At 37.9% G+C, this 15282-nt stretch overlaps 1 protein-coding gene across 3 annotated transcripts in view; it reads right to left on the bottom strand.

The window, feature by feature from the left end:
* Nucleotides 1-15282, bottom strand: part of dixdc1a (DIX domain containing 1a) — a 29459-nt gene that overhangs the window by 5942 nt on the left and 8235 nt on the right. For all 3 annotated transcript variants that reach the window (XM_041809965.1, XM_041809959.1, XM_041809975.1), the window contains 4 exons: nucleotides 15012-15190; nucleotides 5956-6113; nucleotides 5699-5844; nucleotides 234-323 (listed from right to left, as the gene is read on the bottom strand). In XM_041809965.1, the coding sequence (XP_041665899.1) occupies nucleotides 234-323; nucleotides 5699-5844; nucleotides 5956-6113; nucleotides 15012-15034 (417 nt within the window). In that variant the 5' untranslated portion in view covers nucleotides 15035-15190. The remainder of the gene's footprint in view (nucleotides 1-233; nucleotides 324-5698; nucleotides 5845-5955; nucleotides 6114-15011; nucleotides 15191-15282) is intronic.

Raw genomic sequence — 15282 nt, 5'->3', positions numbered from 1 at the left:
AGCGGCATAATTAGAGAATAGAAAAATGTCAGAACTTATGAGAAGGCAATGGGCCCGCATGACAGCGGGCAAGCAGATCACAGAGATTCAATAGTGCAGTGCTATAGCCGCTGAGAGGAGAAGACTGATGGCTGCAAACATCATCGCAACAGAAGGCCTGACACTGACACTTCACACAGAGCGCACAGCAAGTTGTTATTTTCTCCAGTTAGCAGAGAGAGGGGGCACTGTACCAGCTGCTGCTCAGCATTTGCCCGGTTATCTCCGAAGCTCACAGATCCATCCTGGTCCTCCTCAGGGAGAGAGCCATGGAGCAGCAGAGCCTGAGGACAGAAACACAGACACAGATGCATTCATATAGACACAGAGAGTGAAGGCCTGTAAGCAATCTTATAAAATATGCATGGGAGAACAGCTAGATTTATTTCTGTATTTGTACATGTAAATACAGCAGTTTGGGATTTTACACTTGGCTGCAGAATGAGTTTTCCATTTTAGATGAGAAAGCCAGTGAATTAAACTAAAATGAACCATTTCAAATTAAGTAATACCACAAGGAAGCAGACGTACACTCACAGTACTCATCTACATACACAAATGCTTTCAAAGTAGAACATAAATATCTCAATACCTTATCAAGTTAGATAAGGGGAAACCATTACCTCTGATTTTATTAGGATTATAGCTCTTTTTCTAGTATTTTAACTTATCAGCTTGTGTGTTTTTTTTTATTACTGTCCTTATGTTTTATTTGTATTATATTTTACCAGAGCTTAATATCAATAAAAAGGCAATAAATACCACCCTTAATAGTTGTATCTACTTTATATAAATGGTAACATAAATTTAGTATGTTAAGCACTTTTCTAGTCCTCTGATTACTCAAAGTAGTTTTTAGACCGCAGGTCAAACTCTTATTCACACACTGATGGTGGAGGCTGCAAGAGGGGTCTGGCAGCAGGCCGTACATTTCTGATGACCACTCTCAGACTGTTAATTTGAGATACCATATATCTTAGAAGGAAATGTTGTAATTTGCCGCTACAATGTTTTTTTTAGTTTTTGATTTTTTTTTTTTTCTAAATTCAACTTTAGTCACAAACAAAGTGTGGTAGTAACATTCATGAAACTACATTGCAAACATAACAGACTTAGCAACATGTCATTGATAAAACAGAAAAAAGTCAGAGGTCTAATCTGGGATTAAATCATGTATAGATCAGTGTTAGAAGTAGTTAGATGAGTGACAGCTTGCTTAAGCTTTGTTAGCTTTGGCTAAAGCTAAGTTAGCTTTAGCAGCCTGAGCTTCATTCAACATAGATAGCCTACATACGTAGCTCACGTAGCTTTTAATGAGCATAGCTTTAGCAACATAGTTACTTAGCTCTGTTATTTTTAGCTAAGTTAGCTTTACATTTCTGGTTGAGGGAAGACAAACTCTACCACTGAGCCATAGATGCCCCTAAATGTATCAATTTCAGTCTATTAGAGTAACTTTGTAAAACAAAAAAAATTGCAATTGTTTATTCATTTGAACAATTGAAGAGATGTGAAGTGTGCGAGCAGTGATTCAGAGGTTTGGAAACAGTCCACAAAACCGCCTTCTAACATCTATAAAATTAAAAACATTCCCACTTAATCTGGCTTCCTGAAAGATGACAAGTAAATCCAGAAGTTTCCATGTGAGCAGAAACATTGAATCAAGGTGTGATACAAAGCACATGGTAATGTGTGACCATCTCTGCCTAACCCACTATCAGGCTTGGCTTTGCAGGTATATTGTTTTATGTTATTGCCAGATTTAGAGCACCTGAGTTTGGCTCTCCAAGAGAATAAAACCCCAGCTCCAGCATTTTGCTGGCTCTCCCTCTCTCTGGACTCATCCCAGTCAGCGCCTGGATGCTGTATCTGTTGTTTGGCTTCTGTTTTGTTGTTGCTGTTCATAACATAGCCTACTTTACACTTCATCAAGTCACACATTACCTTTTACATCCCCAATTCAACTGAGAAAGACAGTCCATGACTGTAGTTATGCTTCTAGCTGTGTCCCGATCGAATAAACATTGTCAATTGACTATTATTGATTTCATGTAGAGTGCCTAAGAGCTGGCACCTTAGATGGCTATTTATGAGATATGTATGATATGTTAAATATTTGCAGCTGCACTGGGAACATATAAAATACAACATAAAAGGATGACTCTAGTAACACCAATAACAATCACCATATCATTATTATAATTATGATAATCATAATTATCATTGCTGTAAAAATAATGACTTTAGGGGCACCAGTAGCCTAGTTATGTCTGCAGGCCCAATACACAGAAGCTGTCTCATGTCATTCCCTGCTCGCACTCTCTTTTTCTTCTGAATCTATCCACAATCCTATCCAAATAAATGCATAGAAGTCCCAGAGTAAAAATAAATTACTCTAAATTATTATATACTGTTTGGTGAAATTACGTAAAATATAAGTATGCCATAACAGATTGAGCACTTTATACTTTATAATTATAAATATATATTGCCCACAGGAAGTTTAACCTCCATTTACAGTTTATTTCTAGATGAATAAATGTGCAGCATGTTCATATCTTACATGTTTGTAAATGATGATATTCTTCATGCATTCATCTGGTCACTGACTCAATCATTGCAATCACAGAGATTCATTTGCATACCCATTTTAATATTGGGACAGCTGTATTTTGATTCTACCATGGAAGAATGGAGAGTAGATTGTCAGCCTGACAGCTGCTGAATAAATTATAAATATTATCTTATTAATATGGACAAAAGAGATCTAGTGAGTCATTCTGATCATCATCAAGTACTCTGATGAATCCCAAGTAGTCTGAAGGGATGTTACTTTTCCTTTCTTTACCAAATGTTTCAACAGAGCAAAACAAATCAGCTGGTAAACAGATATCTTGCAAAAATTTAAGTCATACTGAAATGTTTTCTTGATTTGAAATCCACCTATCTTTATCTTAGTTACATGCATAAATCTGATTATATTTGTCCATCTGATTCACTGCAACGGATCAGATGAACCTAGTGCATTAGCAATGTGCAATACACTACTGGCAAAAGTACAACAACGCTATGAACAAGAACAGCTGTCATTTAAAGACTCTCTCATCTATTAATTGATATTCTAAGGATATCGTGTCAAACAGTGGCTCCTATTATGATTTTGAAAGTCTCAGCATTGGAATTTTATTCATTTTTTCTTCTCTATTTACTTTTAATTTGCTCCTTTTTTCATATGTTGTACTTGACGCTCTAGGAGCAATGCTCTTCCCTGATCTTCTCTTATCAATAACACACCTATTCTGTTCAATTCCATCGGTTAGAGCAACCTATCCGGATACTTTGCAAAAAGGATGCCAGCCCAGCCTCTTTCTTGGTGCAAATAAAAAAATGGTAATACATAAGAAATATGGGAATTTAAAAGCTTAAAATAAGAAGATAGTAAAATTTACTTTATATAGACTAAATATACAGAGTTCAGATTAAACTTCCATTTAGGGTTAGTAAGAGTTAAGGTAAGGCAGGCTATAGTGTGGTGGCGGACCATGGTGGTCCTGAGCACTGTTCGGGTCGTGTGCTCCAGCAGCGGCGTTACTACAGCCGGAGCTCTCAGAGCCGAAGCAGTGCAGGACAGGATGGGAGTGGTCTCTGAATGGTAAAGTCAGTTAGAGGCGGTAACGCTCTACCTTTTATATAGAGATTGTGACGTAGAAACCTACCAATGGTTGGTTTCTTCGTCACATAAGCCCCACCTTTTCAGAAAAGATTTTTCAAGGCAGATGTCCGTTTGAGCTAATTGAAAGCCGTAAAATCCAGATTTTTATCAGTTTGGTGCAAATTTTAGCCATAACACCAACACTGATGTGTTTTATTATAGTTCAGTAAATTACCTCAGTGTACAGATGACAAAAAATGTTCAAGTGTTCACTACCTCTTTAATAAAGCAGAGTAATTTAAAGCTTGTCCTCCATGAAAACCTTTTAATGCAGCAAGCATAGCTTAAGTGGCTCTGATAGCTGTGTAAGCTACATAGGTAACATAGCTATGAAGCAAATGTAGCTACATAGCTTTCATTGCTAAAGCTAAGCTCTACAAGCAGCTATGTAAGCTATGTATCTATGTTATCTACATAGATTTGTAAGCTTTAGCGAAGGCTCAAGTTGTTAAAGCTAACTTACCTATAGATCACATAACTATGTAGCTATGTTGCTAATACTAAGCTCACAAAGCAGCCATGTAAGCTACGCAGCTATGTTATCCACGTAGCTATGTTGGTGTCAGGAATCACAGGCGATGGAAAGTGAGCTTACACAGAAAAAAGTGGAGAGTTGAATTCTCAGTGTTAAACATTTCAGAGATGACTTCAACACTCAAAGTGTAATTCAAACTAAAATCTTAGTTAAATGGCCTTCAGAGTTGGAGTAATTCGACAGCGTTGATCCATCTGTGTTAGTTCAGCTCTGTAGAGGGTCAACTGATCTAAGCTCCGCCCACTGCCATTTCAAGTCTGGGGGACAGACTTCTTCCATCATGCCCTTGAGCACAACATTCAGATAAGTATTACATGTTTTTAGATGTATTTATAAATTTACACGTGTTGATATGTTGCTTGTTATAAAATTCACTCCTGGGATTTCTTTTCTCATGATTTTGGAGGATTGTTGTTTTTTATGTTTAACACTTCTGCATCATGAGTGAAGTTATTCCCTGAGTTGGTCATTTCCTGAGGTGGCAGGATGTGAGGTGGCAATTGTTAATAAGTATTAAAAAAAGCATTGTGCTGTTTCTACAATTCACATGATAGATACTTGAAATTTACATCTCAAGTGAAAGAAAATAACACTACTGTGTTAAACATACACTTAAATCTGTTAAAACAAGAACACTGTGAGTGTTAAAATTTAACACTATACTAACACATATTTGTGGTTAAATACTAACACTTTCCAAAATGTAAATTTATCTTGGGACCAGAGAGAGTTATAAAAAATAGAAAATGTTGTACATTTAGCACTATGGGAGTTGAAAAAACACTGATGATTTTGCTGTGTACCCAGATTGTATCTCCTGTCATGAAAACAAATCCTTTCTTTCTACAGACTGTCCCATTTCTTTAATGCATTTAATGTTAATGCTAGTAGATTGTGTCATTTTATTTATCTGGGCTTAGCCCTTAACAGTAATGAATGTGTAAAGAATCAGGTAAGATGATGACAAATTACAGCCTCTGTTGTCACAGAGTGATTGTGACTTAAAGCCAGGAGGTACGTAACACTGGTTTTCACTACTTTTCTTCTCTATAATTTCATTCCAAAGCCATAAAGTTCATCTTTTGTACTCCTTTGTTATTTTATGATTAAACATTTAACAAGTTATGTTAATTTTTGAAGAACAAATTGCTTTCAGTGTTTTATAATCTACTGCCAGTCATTCTCAGCACTTATTTTCACCTAAAAAGAGGGGAACGGTCGTTCTTGTCAACAGGAAATAACTTTTGTCTATTCTATTCTATTCTACTCTATTCATACTAGTGTATCAGGATGTTATTTTTATGCTTTCATATTCCCCTGGTGCCTGTGTGGTCTGTATGCCCTCAGTGAATGATGTATTCATATAGCAGCATTTGCAGTTTGTTTTTGGGTGGTTAACCAGCAGGAATTACCTGTAGGCGGAACACCATCCTCCTGGCCTCCTGCATCTCCTTTTCCAGCTGCTCCTGGTGGGCATCCAGCTGCTCCTCCCAGGACTTCTCCTCCTCCTGCCCATCCTGCCCCAGGGAGGGGCACAATCCACACAGAGACACTTCCTCTGAAAGGAAGAGAGAGAGAGAATTGAAAGGATGAGGCACGAGAGGGTTTGTTTTCATTTAGAAGGCTCTCCGTTTTTTGCTCTACTAGAGTTGATGTGCAGCCAACCAACCTGTGACAGATTTCTTCTCCGTCAGCTCACATTTGTCATCCTGAGGTTCCCCCTGGTCCTCAGACTGATCGTGGAGTGTTTCCTCTTTGGGGGTGTCAGCGGCCTGGGTGATAACATACTCCTCTTTGGGGGAGTGAGCAGGGCTGGCTGAGCTGAGACTGAAACAGATGGCGGGCACAGGCACGAGTGAATGTGTTTGCATCTCTTGCCAAACAAATGGCAATAAATAAACCTCGCTATATAAAATGGAGATGTACGCTTAAAGAACTCCCAAAGGAGCATAAAAAATCTGAAATGATCCCATCTGGGTTAAATATTTTAAACCATATCCGTTTAAAACAAGTGGCACCCATAGGAATAGAGTTTATCACAGACTGCTGACTTAAAAATTGTATGAAACTACAAAACAGAACAGCAAAGAAAACCTTTTCAGAAAATGCACAGCGGGACCAAGTCTGTCATGTTTCCCACAGGAAATTCTTTACATAGTTTGTTCCCCCTTCGGTCATCATTTTTAAACATAACTCTGGTATATTTTCTGAATCCCTGGTTTTTCCTGCAGCTTGAATGAATATTCGTTTTGTGTTTCCTGAGAGCATCTCCAGCAGCCTGAGGTCACGCCAGCTGTCTTCCTCACTGCTCTGTTTGGAGAAATGGGTTACAGCCTCTGTGACCTACAACCTATGGCATTATTCATGCTTCTTTTACTGGGGATTCCAACTTCTTGCCTCTGTGGCTGCCTGGGAAAACATGCCTGTGTCAGTGGAAACAGATCTAAACTCTTTTCCAGAGAAGGGAAACTCATTGCCATGCTCCTCAGGCCAAGATGGAAAAAAGACTGTGGACTTCACTGTGGGATGAATATATGTTTACAAACCAGGGAATCCCCCGAGGAATCGTGTTTGCGCAGTTAAACATGTTATTATCATACACATGCTGCAAGATTTAGATTGCCAGCTAATGAGATTTTCTGCTTATCTAATAGCATTACTCAGCGCAAGCAAATAGCACAACACAGTAACACTCTTATTATCTGTCAATTTTTACTTTGCAGCCTCTTTATGGTATAATTGCACACATAATCCCCTGAGTGCTTAAATAAATGCGCACATAAGCTCTGTCTTGATCATGCTAGTGACATTGTGATTTTTGTTGTAAGAGCCCTGGTTTAAATTACAGATCAGACTGATGAAGAAAAAAGGAGGAAAACAGTTAAACGAAGCAGTTTGAATCTTTACATATGTAAAGCCAGAATAGGAAAAAGCAAAGAATACATTTAAAACAACGGTTTTGCCTTCAGATTGAGTGTAGGGTTTCAAGGAGTATAATATGAGTAGGCTGTATGGTGTAGGTGGCTGAATTCAACAGACTGACCCACTAAAAATACACTGAATACTTTACAAAGGAAAATAAATCCTTTGCTAAGAAGATAAAACCACAGAAAGCCACATTGGGAGAATATTGATCTCAGGAAGACAAGAACCTGGAAGTATTGAACCTTTCGAACAAATGCTCCACAACGTTGAGCTAAATACCTCTGTTAGCATGCTCATGGCTTTAAATATTAACTCTGCACACAGGCATAGTAAGTAAAATGTTTGAACATCTCTCTTGTTTTAGCAGTTAAACATGCTAAACTTCAAACTAAGTATAATAGACAGTGGTTGGGATTTGTAGTTATATTATGGTTACTTTAACGTAGTATGACATGTAATATTGTAATTGCCGGGATGATTAAAATGTGTTTGGTGGAGAGATAAGAAAGATAGGCAATTAAGGTTGGTGTAAAATATTATTTTTGCTATGCAGCATCATCCTGACCTGTGTGATACAATTATCAGATGGTGCCAAGTTTTGATATTAAGTAAAACAAAAAACATCCCTTAACAAATTTTCCCGTTGGATTGACTCACTGCATCACACCTTCGTGACAAAAGAAGACAATAATAGTGAGACAAAGTCACACAGACATGAGTAGTTAAATGTGAAAGCACAAGAGACGAAGCTGACTCCAGATTGTAGCATATTACATTATTTCTTTATTATTTTACCTCAATAGAGGCATTAAGATCTTCAGTTAATCAGATAACATTATGTGTCAATAGATTTCACATAGTATTTCAATTATTGTAGAATCACTGTGACTAGATATTATTAGTGACCAGGAATTGCATAGCCTATCATCAGCCTATCATGGTATTATCATCCCTATAATACCATGCGATACCATATTGTCTCATATCATATTTTATTAAAACATAGTGTATTGTATTGTATCGTATTAGGTTGTAATGTATTGTATGTTATCATATGAAATCATATCATATGTATCAGTAGAGCCCTCAGGTCTCCAGGAATTGCTCTGTTGACTGTCCCCAAAGTCAGAACCAAAACTTAATTTCAGATCATCATCCTAATCTGTTCTAGTATTTTAGGTCTTATTGTATCTAATCTTAATTTCAGAACTATATTTTAGTAGTTAATCCTTGTATTTTCATATTTTAGTATATTTCACTGAGTTACATGTAAGTGTTTTTATTCTCATCTTAGAACCTTTTATTTAATTTTATTTGGTTCTAATCCATCTTTTTTTCATTATCTGATACTTTAATTTACACTTTACCAATCTTCCAGTGTTTCCTCAATATGAATCTCAAGATGACATTTCTTCAGTATCTACTCGGTACATAGGTTCCTGTTTTTACAGAGGCTTTAATTCATGACATATGTTGCCAATGTTGTGTATGGATTGCAGGATGGCTCATTTTACTTATTTGTGTGTTTGTAAAGCACTTTGTTCTACATAAAGTGCTATATAAATTAAGTTTTATTGATAGGTTGAGTTTGAATTGTATCATACCATATTGTATCAGATCTTATTGTATTGCATTGTACTGTATTGAATCGTAATGTATTGTATCATATTAGACCATATATTATCCTATTGTATTGTAGCATACTGTGTTGTATCACACTGTTTCATAACTAATTGTACCACATCATACTGTACTGTATCATACTGTACTGTATCATATTTGTTTTATTATTTTAGTGTATTTCAGTGTTCTGCATCAAGTCTCATTGTCTTGCGTCATACAGTATCATAACATAGTGTACTGTCACACTGTATCATATAATACTGTATTGTAAAATATTGAACCCTATCATACTAAAGTATCATATTGTATAGTATCAAATTGTATTGTTACATATTATGATGTATCAAGCACCATATCAAATTGAATAGCATCATGCTGTATTGTACTACATTGCATTATATCATATCTTATAGTGTCATATTGTATATTATATTATTGAAATGTATCATACAGTACTGAATCACATTACATCTTATCATATTTAAATCATATTCAGTAGTATCATATTGAAGGGTTTTGTATGATGGCATGCATATCAATGTATTGTATCATATCATAAATCGTATCCTATAGTGTGCTATCTTACCATTCTTACCTTACTTCTTCTATTCTACTGCAAAAAGAAAATGTTAAACCTTACAGTTATTTTTATATACTTAAATCCGAATTAAGATTTATTTTTTTAGCCAAATACAAAAAAAAATAAAATTGTTTGAAAATGCAATCAGGTGAAAGCTATTGTCATCAGTCAGCTCTGATACCTGACAGTGAGATAACCATAGGATTGATCTAAGTCATGAAGCTTAAGAAATGTAAGAAACAGTCCTACATCAGTGTCACTGACTACCTCCTGCCTAACACATCCACACTCCAAAACAACAACCTTCACAGACTCGTCCGGCCCACATTTAAGCATCATTAAGAGGAAGAAAAAGTAAGATAATGACAAAAGTTATCGTTTACTCAGTGATGACTGGCATTGCTAATAGAAAAAGCAAGAAAAAGGACAAATTACATCATTTAAAAACTCGGTAGAGACAGCCTAAATGGCCAAATTCATTGTTTTAGAAACTTCAGACAGTCCTGTCCTCCTAACTTGTCATGAAGATTAATTGCACCAGGTCACATCAGCCCAGCGTCTTATCAGATGCGTGTTGTGATTATCCTTAAGTCTTTCAGCAAAGGGGATCAAAGCAGCAGCCTCCAACTAATCTTGTCATTGCAGATGATGACATTAACGAGATATCCTCAGCCATTGTCTCAGGGTGCATCAGGTCAATAAACTAACAAATTTACTTTAGTCACTTGCTTCTAGGCTGTTGCACAAAAAGAACAAATACAAAGGCTACAGATAGATTTGGAAACATATGGGTTAGCCACAGATTAGTGCTGGGATTTGCAGGAGATGATCTTCAGAGCTGCAGATTAACAGCATTTGATCAGCAGTGTTGGAAAGTTGTACAGGGTGAAGTACTTCATACTGGAATCTCTGTTTATTGTCATGATTTACTTTTTTTCTTTACTCTGTTTAAAGGGAAATACTGTGCATTTGCACCATTCAGTTTTTCTAACCGTAACTGGTTGCTGTCCTACAAATAAATGCAATAAATCTTATTAAAAATAATGCACTGATAAAAAAATAAACCAGTTCAAAATGACTCCTTAAAGAGAAAATCACATTTTATTTCCAATAATTATGAAATTCTGCTCAAAAGCCTTTTTATGTTTGAAAATTATTAGAATCTTTTAATTTTGGCACATTATCAAAATGCAAAAGGTAAACCTATACACTAAAATTTCATAAATAAAAAGCAAGTTTAGAGAAAAGCCCAAATAAACACTGCAAATGTATGCAAATGTAGGCAGTGTCTAAAAATGAACCCTACCTATCAAGACAAATCAAGTTACTCACAGACTAACTTTTGTGTCTATCATTTGTATGTTGTAAAAAGAAACACACTAGATTTCTGCAGGTCTGTACCCAGGTCTAAATTTATCTAGGTGACACTCTACAGGACAAAGAACAATATAACAATATGACATCACTACCCAGGATGCATTGCACAAAAGTGGCAGCCTACATGTGAATCTATTTTTTTTAATTTTCTCAAAAATGGAGAAACCCATTGTGTTTCATTGTACTACATACATATAAATGACACTAATTTTATTCTAGTAAAGTCAGTATGTCTTCATATGTAGGGTGCCTTTTAAGATTTTTCCTCTATCCTTGATTAACCACCTAATCCCACCTCAAATCCATCTGATCATCTCTGTGGGGTCAACCTTTTAAAGGACTTCAAAGAGGACTGACTTTCCTAAACTATGACAAACTTCAGGAAAAGCAACTGCAATCAAATGCCCTCTGGTCTTCAGACTAATCTGAGTGGTGGTGTGTTGCCTGAAGAGGATATACTATCAATTTAACCCCCATGTTTTAAGCCACCCCACCCTGTGTCATAAACAAAGACCATCTGCTATATTTAGTCACCTAAAAATGGGCCTTCAGTATTTTGTCCCTGTCACTTAACTCTGCTGCTTCAAGGAGTAGGAGTTATTGTGAAACTAACAGCTACAGAAGAGCAGATTTCACCATCATGTACCCACGGACAACTGCATGATGATGCTTTATGAGTTAGTCATTCCATATCCCTGTTCAGGGCAATGCAATACAAGCAATGTATTGGTGTACTTAGATTACTTTTTGTTTCCTTTGCTAGCCTAGAAGAGGGGATTTAGAAGTACGTATATTCTGTAACATTGGTTCTCAACTGGTGGGTCACAAAGCTCTTTCCAGTAGGTTGCAAATGTGTTCCTGGAAAAATGTGGTAAAGGTCTGTCCACAGAGGCCCTAAGTAGACGTACATTCATACATGTATCATTTTCGGGTTATTTCCTACAATGACAAGGAAACTGCTCTGCTTTATAGAGACTAAACAAGACTAGGTTAAAACCTAGTATATGGCTGACCACAAATATCTGGGATGCCTGTTGAAATGCCTGACTGAAATGTGTGTTCTGGCAGAGTGAATTTGTTATGATTGTTAGTAGTTCATTATCTTTAGCCCAAGGTATAGTAATGGTCGTTTCCCCCGAGCGGTCCGGCTCAGTTCGGTGCGGTACGGCACACTTTTTTTGGCGTTTCCATAGAGAAAGGGTCCCAAAAAACCAACTCGTACCATCCTACTTTTCGGCACCCTTCCGTAGGGGTGCCAATCTTACCTAACCGTACCAAAAAGGTGGAGCTACACACACAACAATAGGGGCAGCACTGATGTCACGTCAGCGCGTGACTCAGCTGCTCGCCTCCGGGCTTCAAACACAGAAGTCTGCGCTGTGAGAGGCGGGCAAAAATGGACCAAATAACTGCCTAAATGGGAAATATTTGGACTCGACGGAGATCCAAACTGTTTCCTAGTCTATGGATATTGGTATCTGGCCACAAATTAAGTTTCCTGACATTTATCTGGATGATATTAAGTACACAAAGCAGAACCTGAAGGCTCACATCAGCCTGATCCATCCAGGATAGATGAAAAACTAAATTAATGCAGACGTTTAGTGACTACAAAGCCTTTGAACGGTTCACTCTCATCTGTAACTAGTTATTAATCTACGTCTTACGTTAGGTAACCTGTGAAAACATTGCTCTGTGGTTGTTGAATGGGCTCGTAAAACTTCGGGCTGCAGACTATTTTATTATTTCTGACTTAATCTAGCTTAATTTTAACACCAGCTTTTACTTTATTTTCGATGCGGTGAATTCTCACAGTACAGCTCTAAACTTTCATATTTCATCGTATAAACTGTTCTAGACTAGATATAATCACATATTAACGTAGCGTTACGACTTAAACCGTCTCTGTGCACATATTCCATCATCTGAGGATCTTTACTGACAGTGGTTAACATCATTAAGATGTAGTTGTTTTCTTAAAAGCACTTTCAGCTGACATAAAGCTGTTTACTGCTTATTCCCTTCTGATTTCTGTCACTCAGCCTTTCTATAACTCTGCAACTGGAACAGCTGACTTGCGCTGTCTGTGACTTTATATGCATGCTTTTACAGCCCCGCCCACCCAAGTGAGAGCACGGGTGTCTATGGAAACGCATACTATTTTGGGGTTTAGCGTACCAAACCATTCCAAACTGAACTGAATCAAACCGGACCCCCTGATGGAAACACAGCTTAAGTGGTTACTGATATGTAAAAAGCTACATGTTGCCCAGTCTCTCTCTGTCTGACTCGTTCTGTGTGTGTGGAGATGAACTCTGAGCAGCGTCATCCCCCTCTCCTCCTGTTTTTGTTCTACTGCATCTGATTGGTTGAACACAGACACACATCGACTCAGCTCCTCTGCACAAGACAAGCTGTCAGTGTGGTTCTGTGCCCTGATTTCAACAAGAACAGCGCCTAGGCTGGAGTAAACGGCAGCGGTCCTACTGCGACATCCCAGCTAAAAGCTAACGCCGGACTGAACAGGACAAGCCCATCGCCATAATCGGAAAGCCATGCCAAAACAGACTGGGAGTGGAGAGAAAACATTTTTTCTGCCACAGAAAGCTTTCAGTGTTGCTCTCTGCGCTTGTTTGGATTTAGACACGTAGTCTGGTCTGGCAGTGTGATGATGTGGGGCGGCATCTCCCTCACTGGAAAAACAAGGCTATCAATTGTTATTGCAATCTCAATGCAGAGAGATATCGAGATGAGATTCTGCAACCAGTGGCAATCCCATACCTCTACAGTCTGAGACCGAACTCTATCCTACAAAATGACAATGCTCGCCCCCACAGAGCGGGGTTTATCAGAGACTACCTCCATAATTTGGGAAGGGAGAGGATGGAATGTCCTGCTAGTAGTCCTGACCTCGAACCCCAATGAACACTTTTGGGATCAGCTTGGATGTGCTGCTCATACCAGAGTTACCAACACAACCACATTGACTGACTTTGCAACAATGTTGTAGCTGTGCATGGTTCCTCAACACAATACTGAGGCTCCTGTTTGTTAAATGAATAAATTGTTAAATTGTCAATATGTCTTTCTTCAGACTTCAATCATCCAATCCATCAAAGAAGAGTCAATGGCAGAATAAGCTGTTTGGCATTGGCAGAGAAGATTTGGCACATTTTTCATTGGTGCAACCCACATACTCAGCTCTGCTACACATCCCACAAATGCATGCTCCTTACAAATGTGGCACCATTTAAAAGGGAAATAAACAGGCTTTCCAATGGTATAAGATTTATTTCCGAGAAGCACTGTTACAACAAAAAATAATCTACCAAACACAAATTTCCTAACTTTTAGTGCTAAGTTTAGAAATTATCAGTGTTGTTGGGGTGCAGATGGCCTAGCGGCTGGGAAGCATCCAGTGTATGTGGGCAACCTGGGTTCAAGTCCAACCTATGCCTACGGCCTACAGATGTTACTTCACTCTCTCTCATCCCTAGTTTCTGACTCTATCCACAGTCCTATCTTTAAAAAAAAAAGAAGCACAAAACGGCCCCCAGAAAATCTTTAAGGATTTTAACTGCCAACCTCCGTTTCTATTTGTGCTTAAGTAAATGACTGCTTCTTAACACCAAGCATGCAAAATCTATGCATTAACCCTAAGTTAGAACACTTTTATTTAAAATTATAGTTCAGGTTGTTATGGCCCTTTAACAGTAGCTATGTCATCTGGTAAACAGTACCATAACTGGCTAAAGATGGCAGCTTTTGAACTATTTCAGCACAAAAGTCTTTCTGTCTGTTTTCCAGATATCAGGATAATAGGATGTCCTGTTCAGATAACAGGAAATTTAATAATTTTAGTCAGAATTATAAAATGGACCAGCTTAATATGGAAGTTTGACTGTAGTTGCTAGGCAATAGCAGCTCAGCTCTCACAGACACATACTGAGACACACCCACACCTTCTGCTCTGTAAACACTGAACAATACCTGCACAGTTAGAGCATCAATGTCACATTGTTGTGCTGAAAAAGATTATGAACGTTACCACAGAAACATGTTTTCTAAAACAGACAACTGAGGAGCTGTTGACTCCTGAAATTTAGGCCAAGTGTGTTGTATATTTTTGCTCCTGATGCAATGCAGACCAAATATAGAAAAATAATAACAGCCTCAGCTGCGCCATTAATGCTGAAAAGATCAAAAAAAGAAGCTCTTACCATTTCATCTGTTTGGCTCCCATGCTGCTGTACACGGGCTTATCCTCCCATACAGTCAGAGACCGGCATCTGGGTGATGCTCTGCTTCTCAGTGAGGACCATCGCCCAAACACAGCCAGAGGCGGCAGGGAGGGGAACAGCCCTGAAAGCAGCAACACGAGGAGCGTCCGCGTCCCACACTGTGTTCAATCACAAATAACAGCACGTTCAAATCCTCTCCAGCTGCATATTTCTAAAAACATAAAGCTGCAAATCCCTGAACCCTTCCCTT

This window comes from Cheilinus undulatus, linkage group 2 (genome assembly GCF_018320785.1).
Source record: "Cheilinus undulatus linkage group 2, ASM1832078v1, whole genome shotgun sequence".
Taxonomy (NCBI): Eukaryota; Metazoa; Chordata; class Actinopteri; order Labriformes; family Labridae; genus Cheilinus; species Cheilinus undulatus.
The sequence above is the reverse complement of the archived record's forward strand: the minus strand, read 5'-3'. Positions and strand labels throughout refer to the sequence as shown.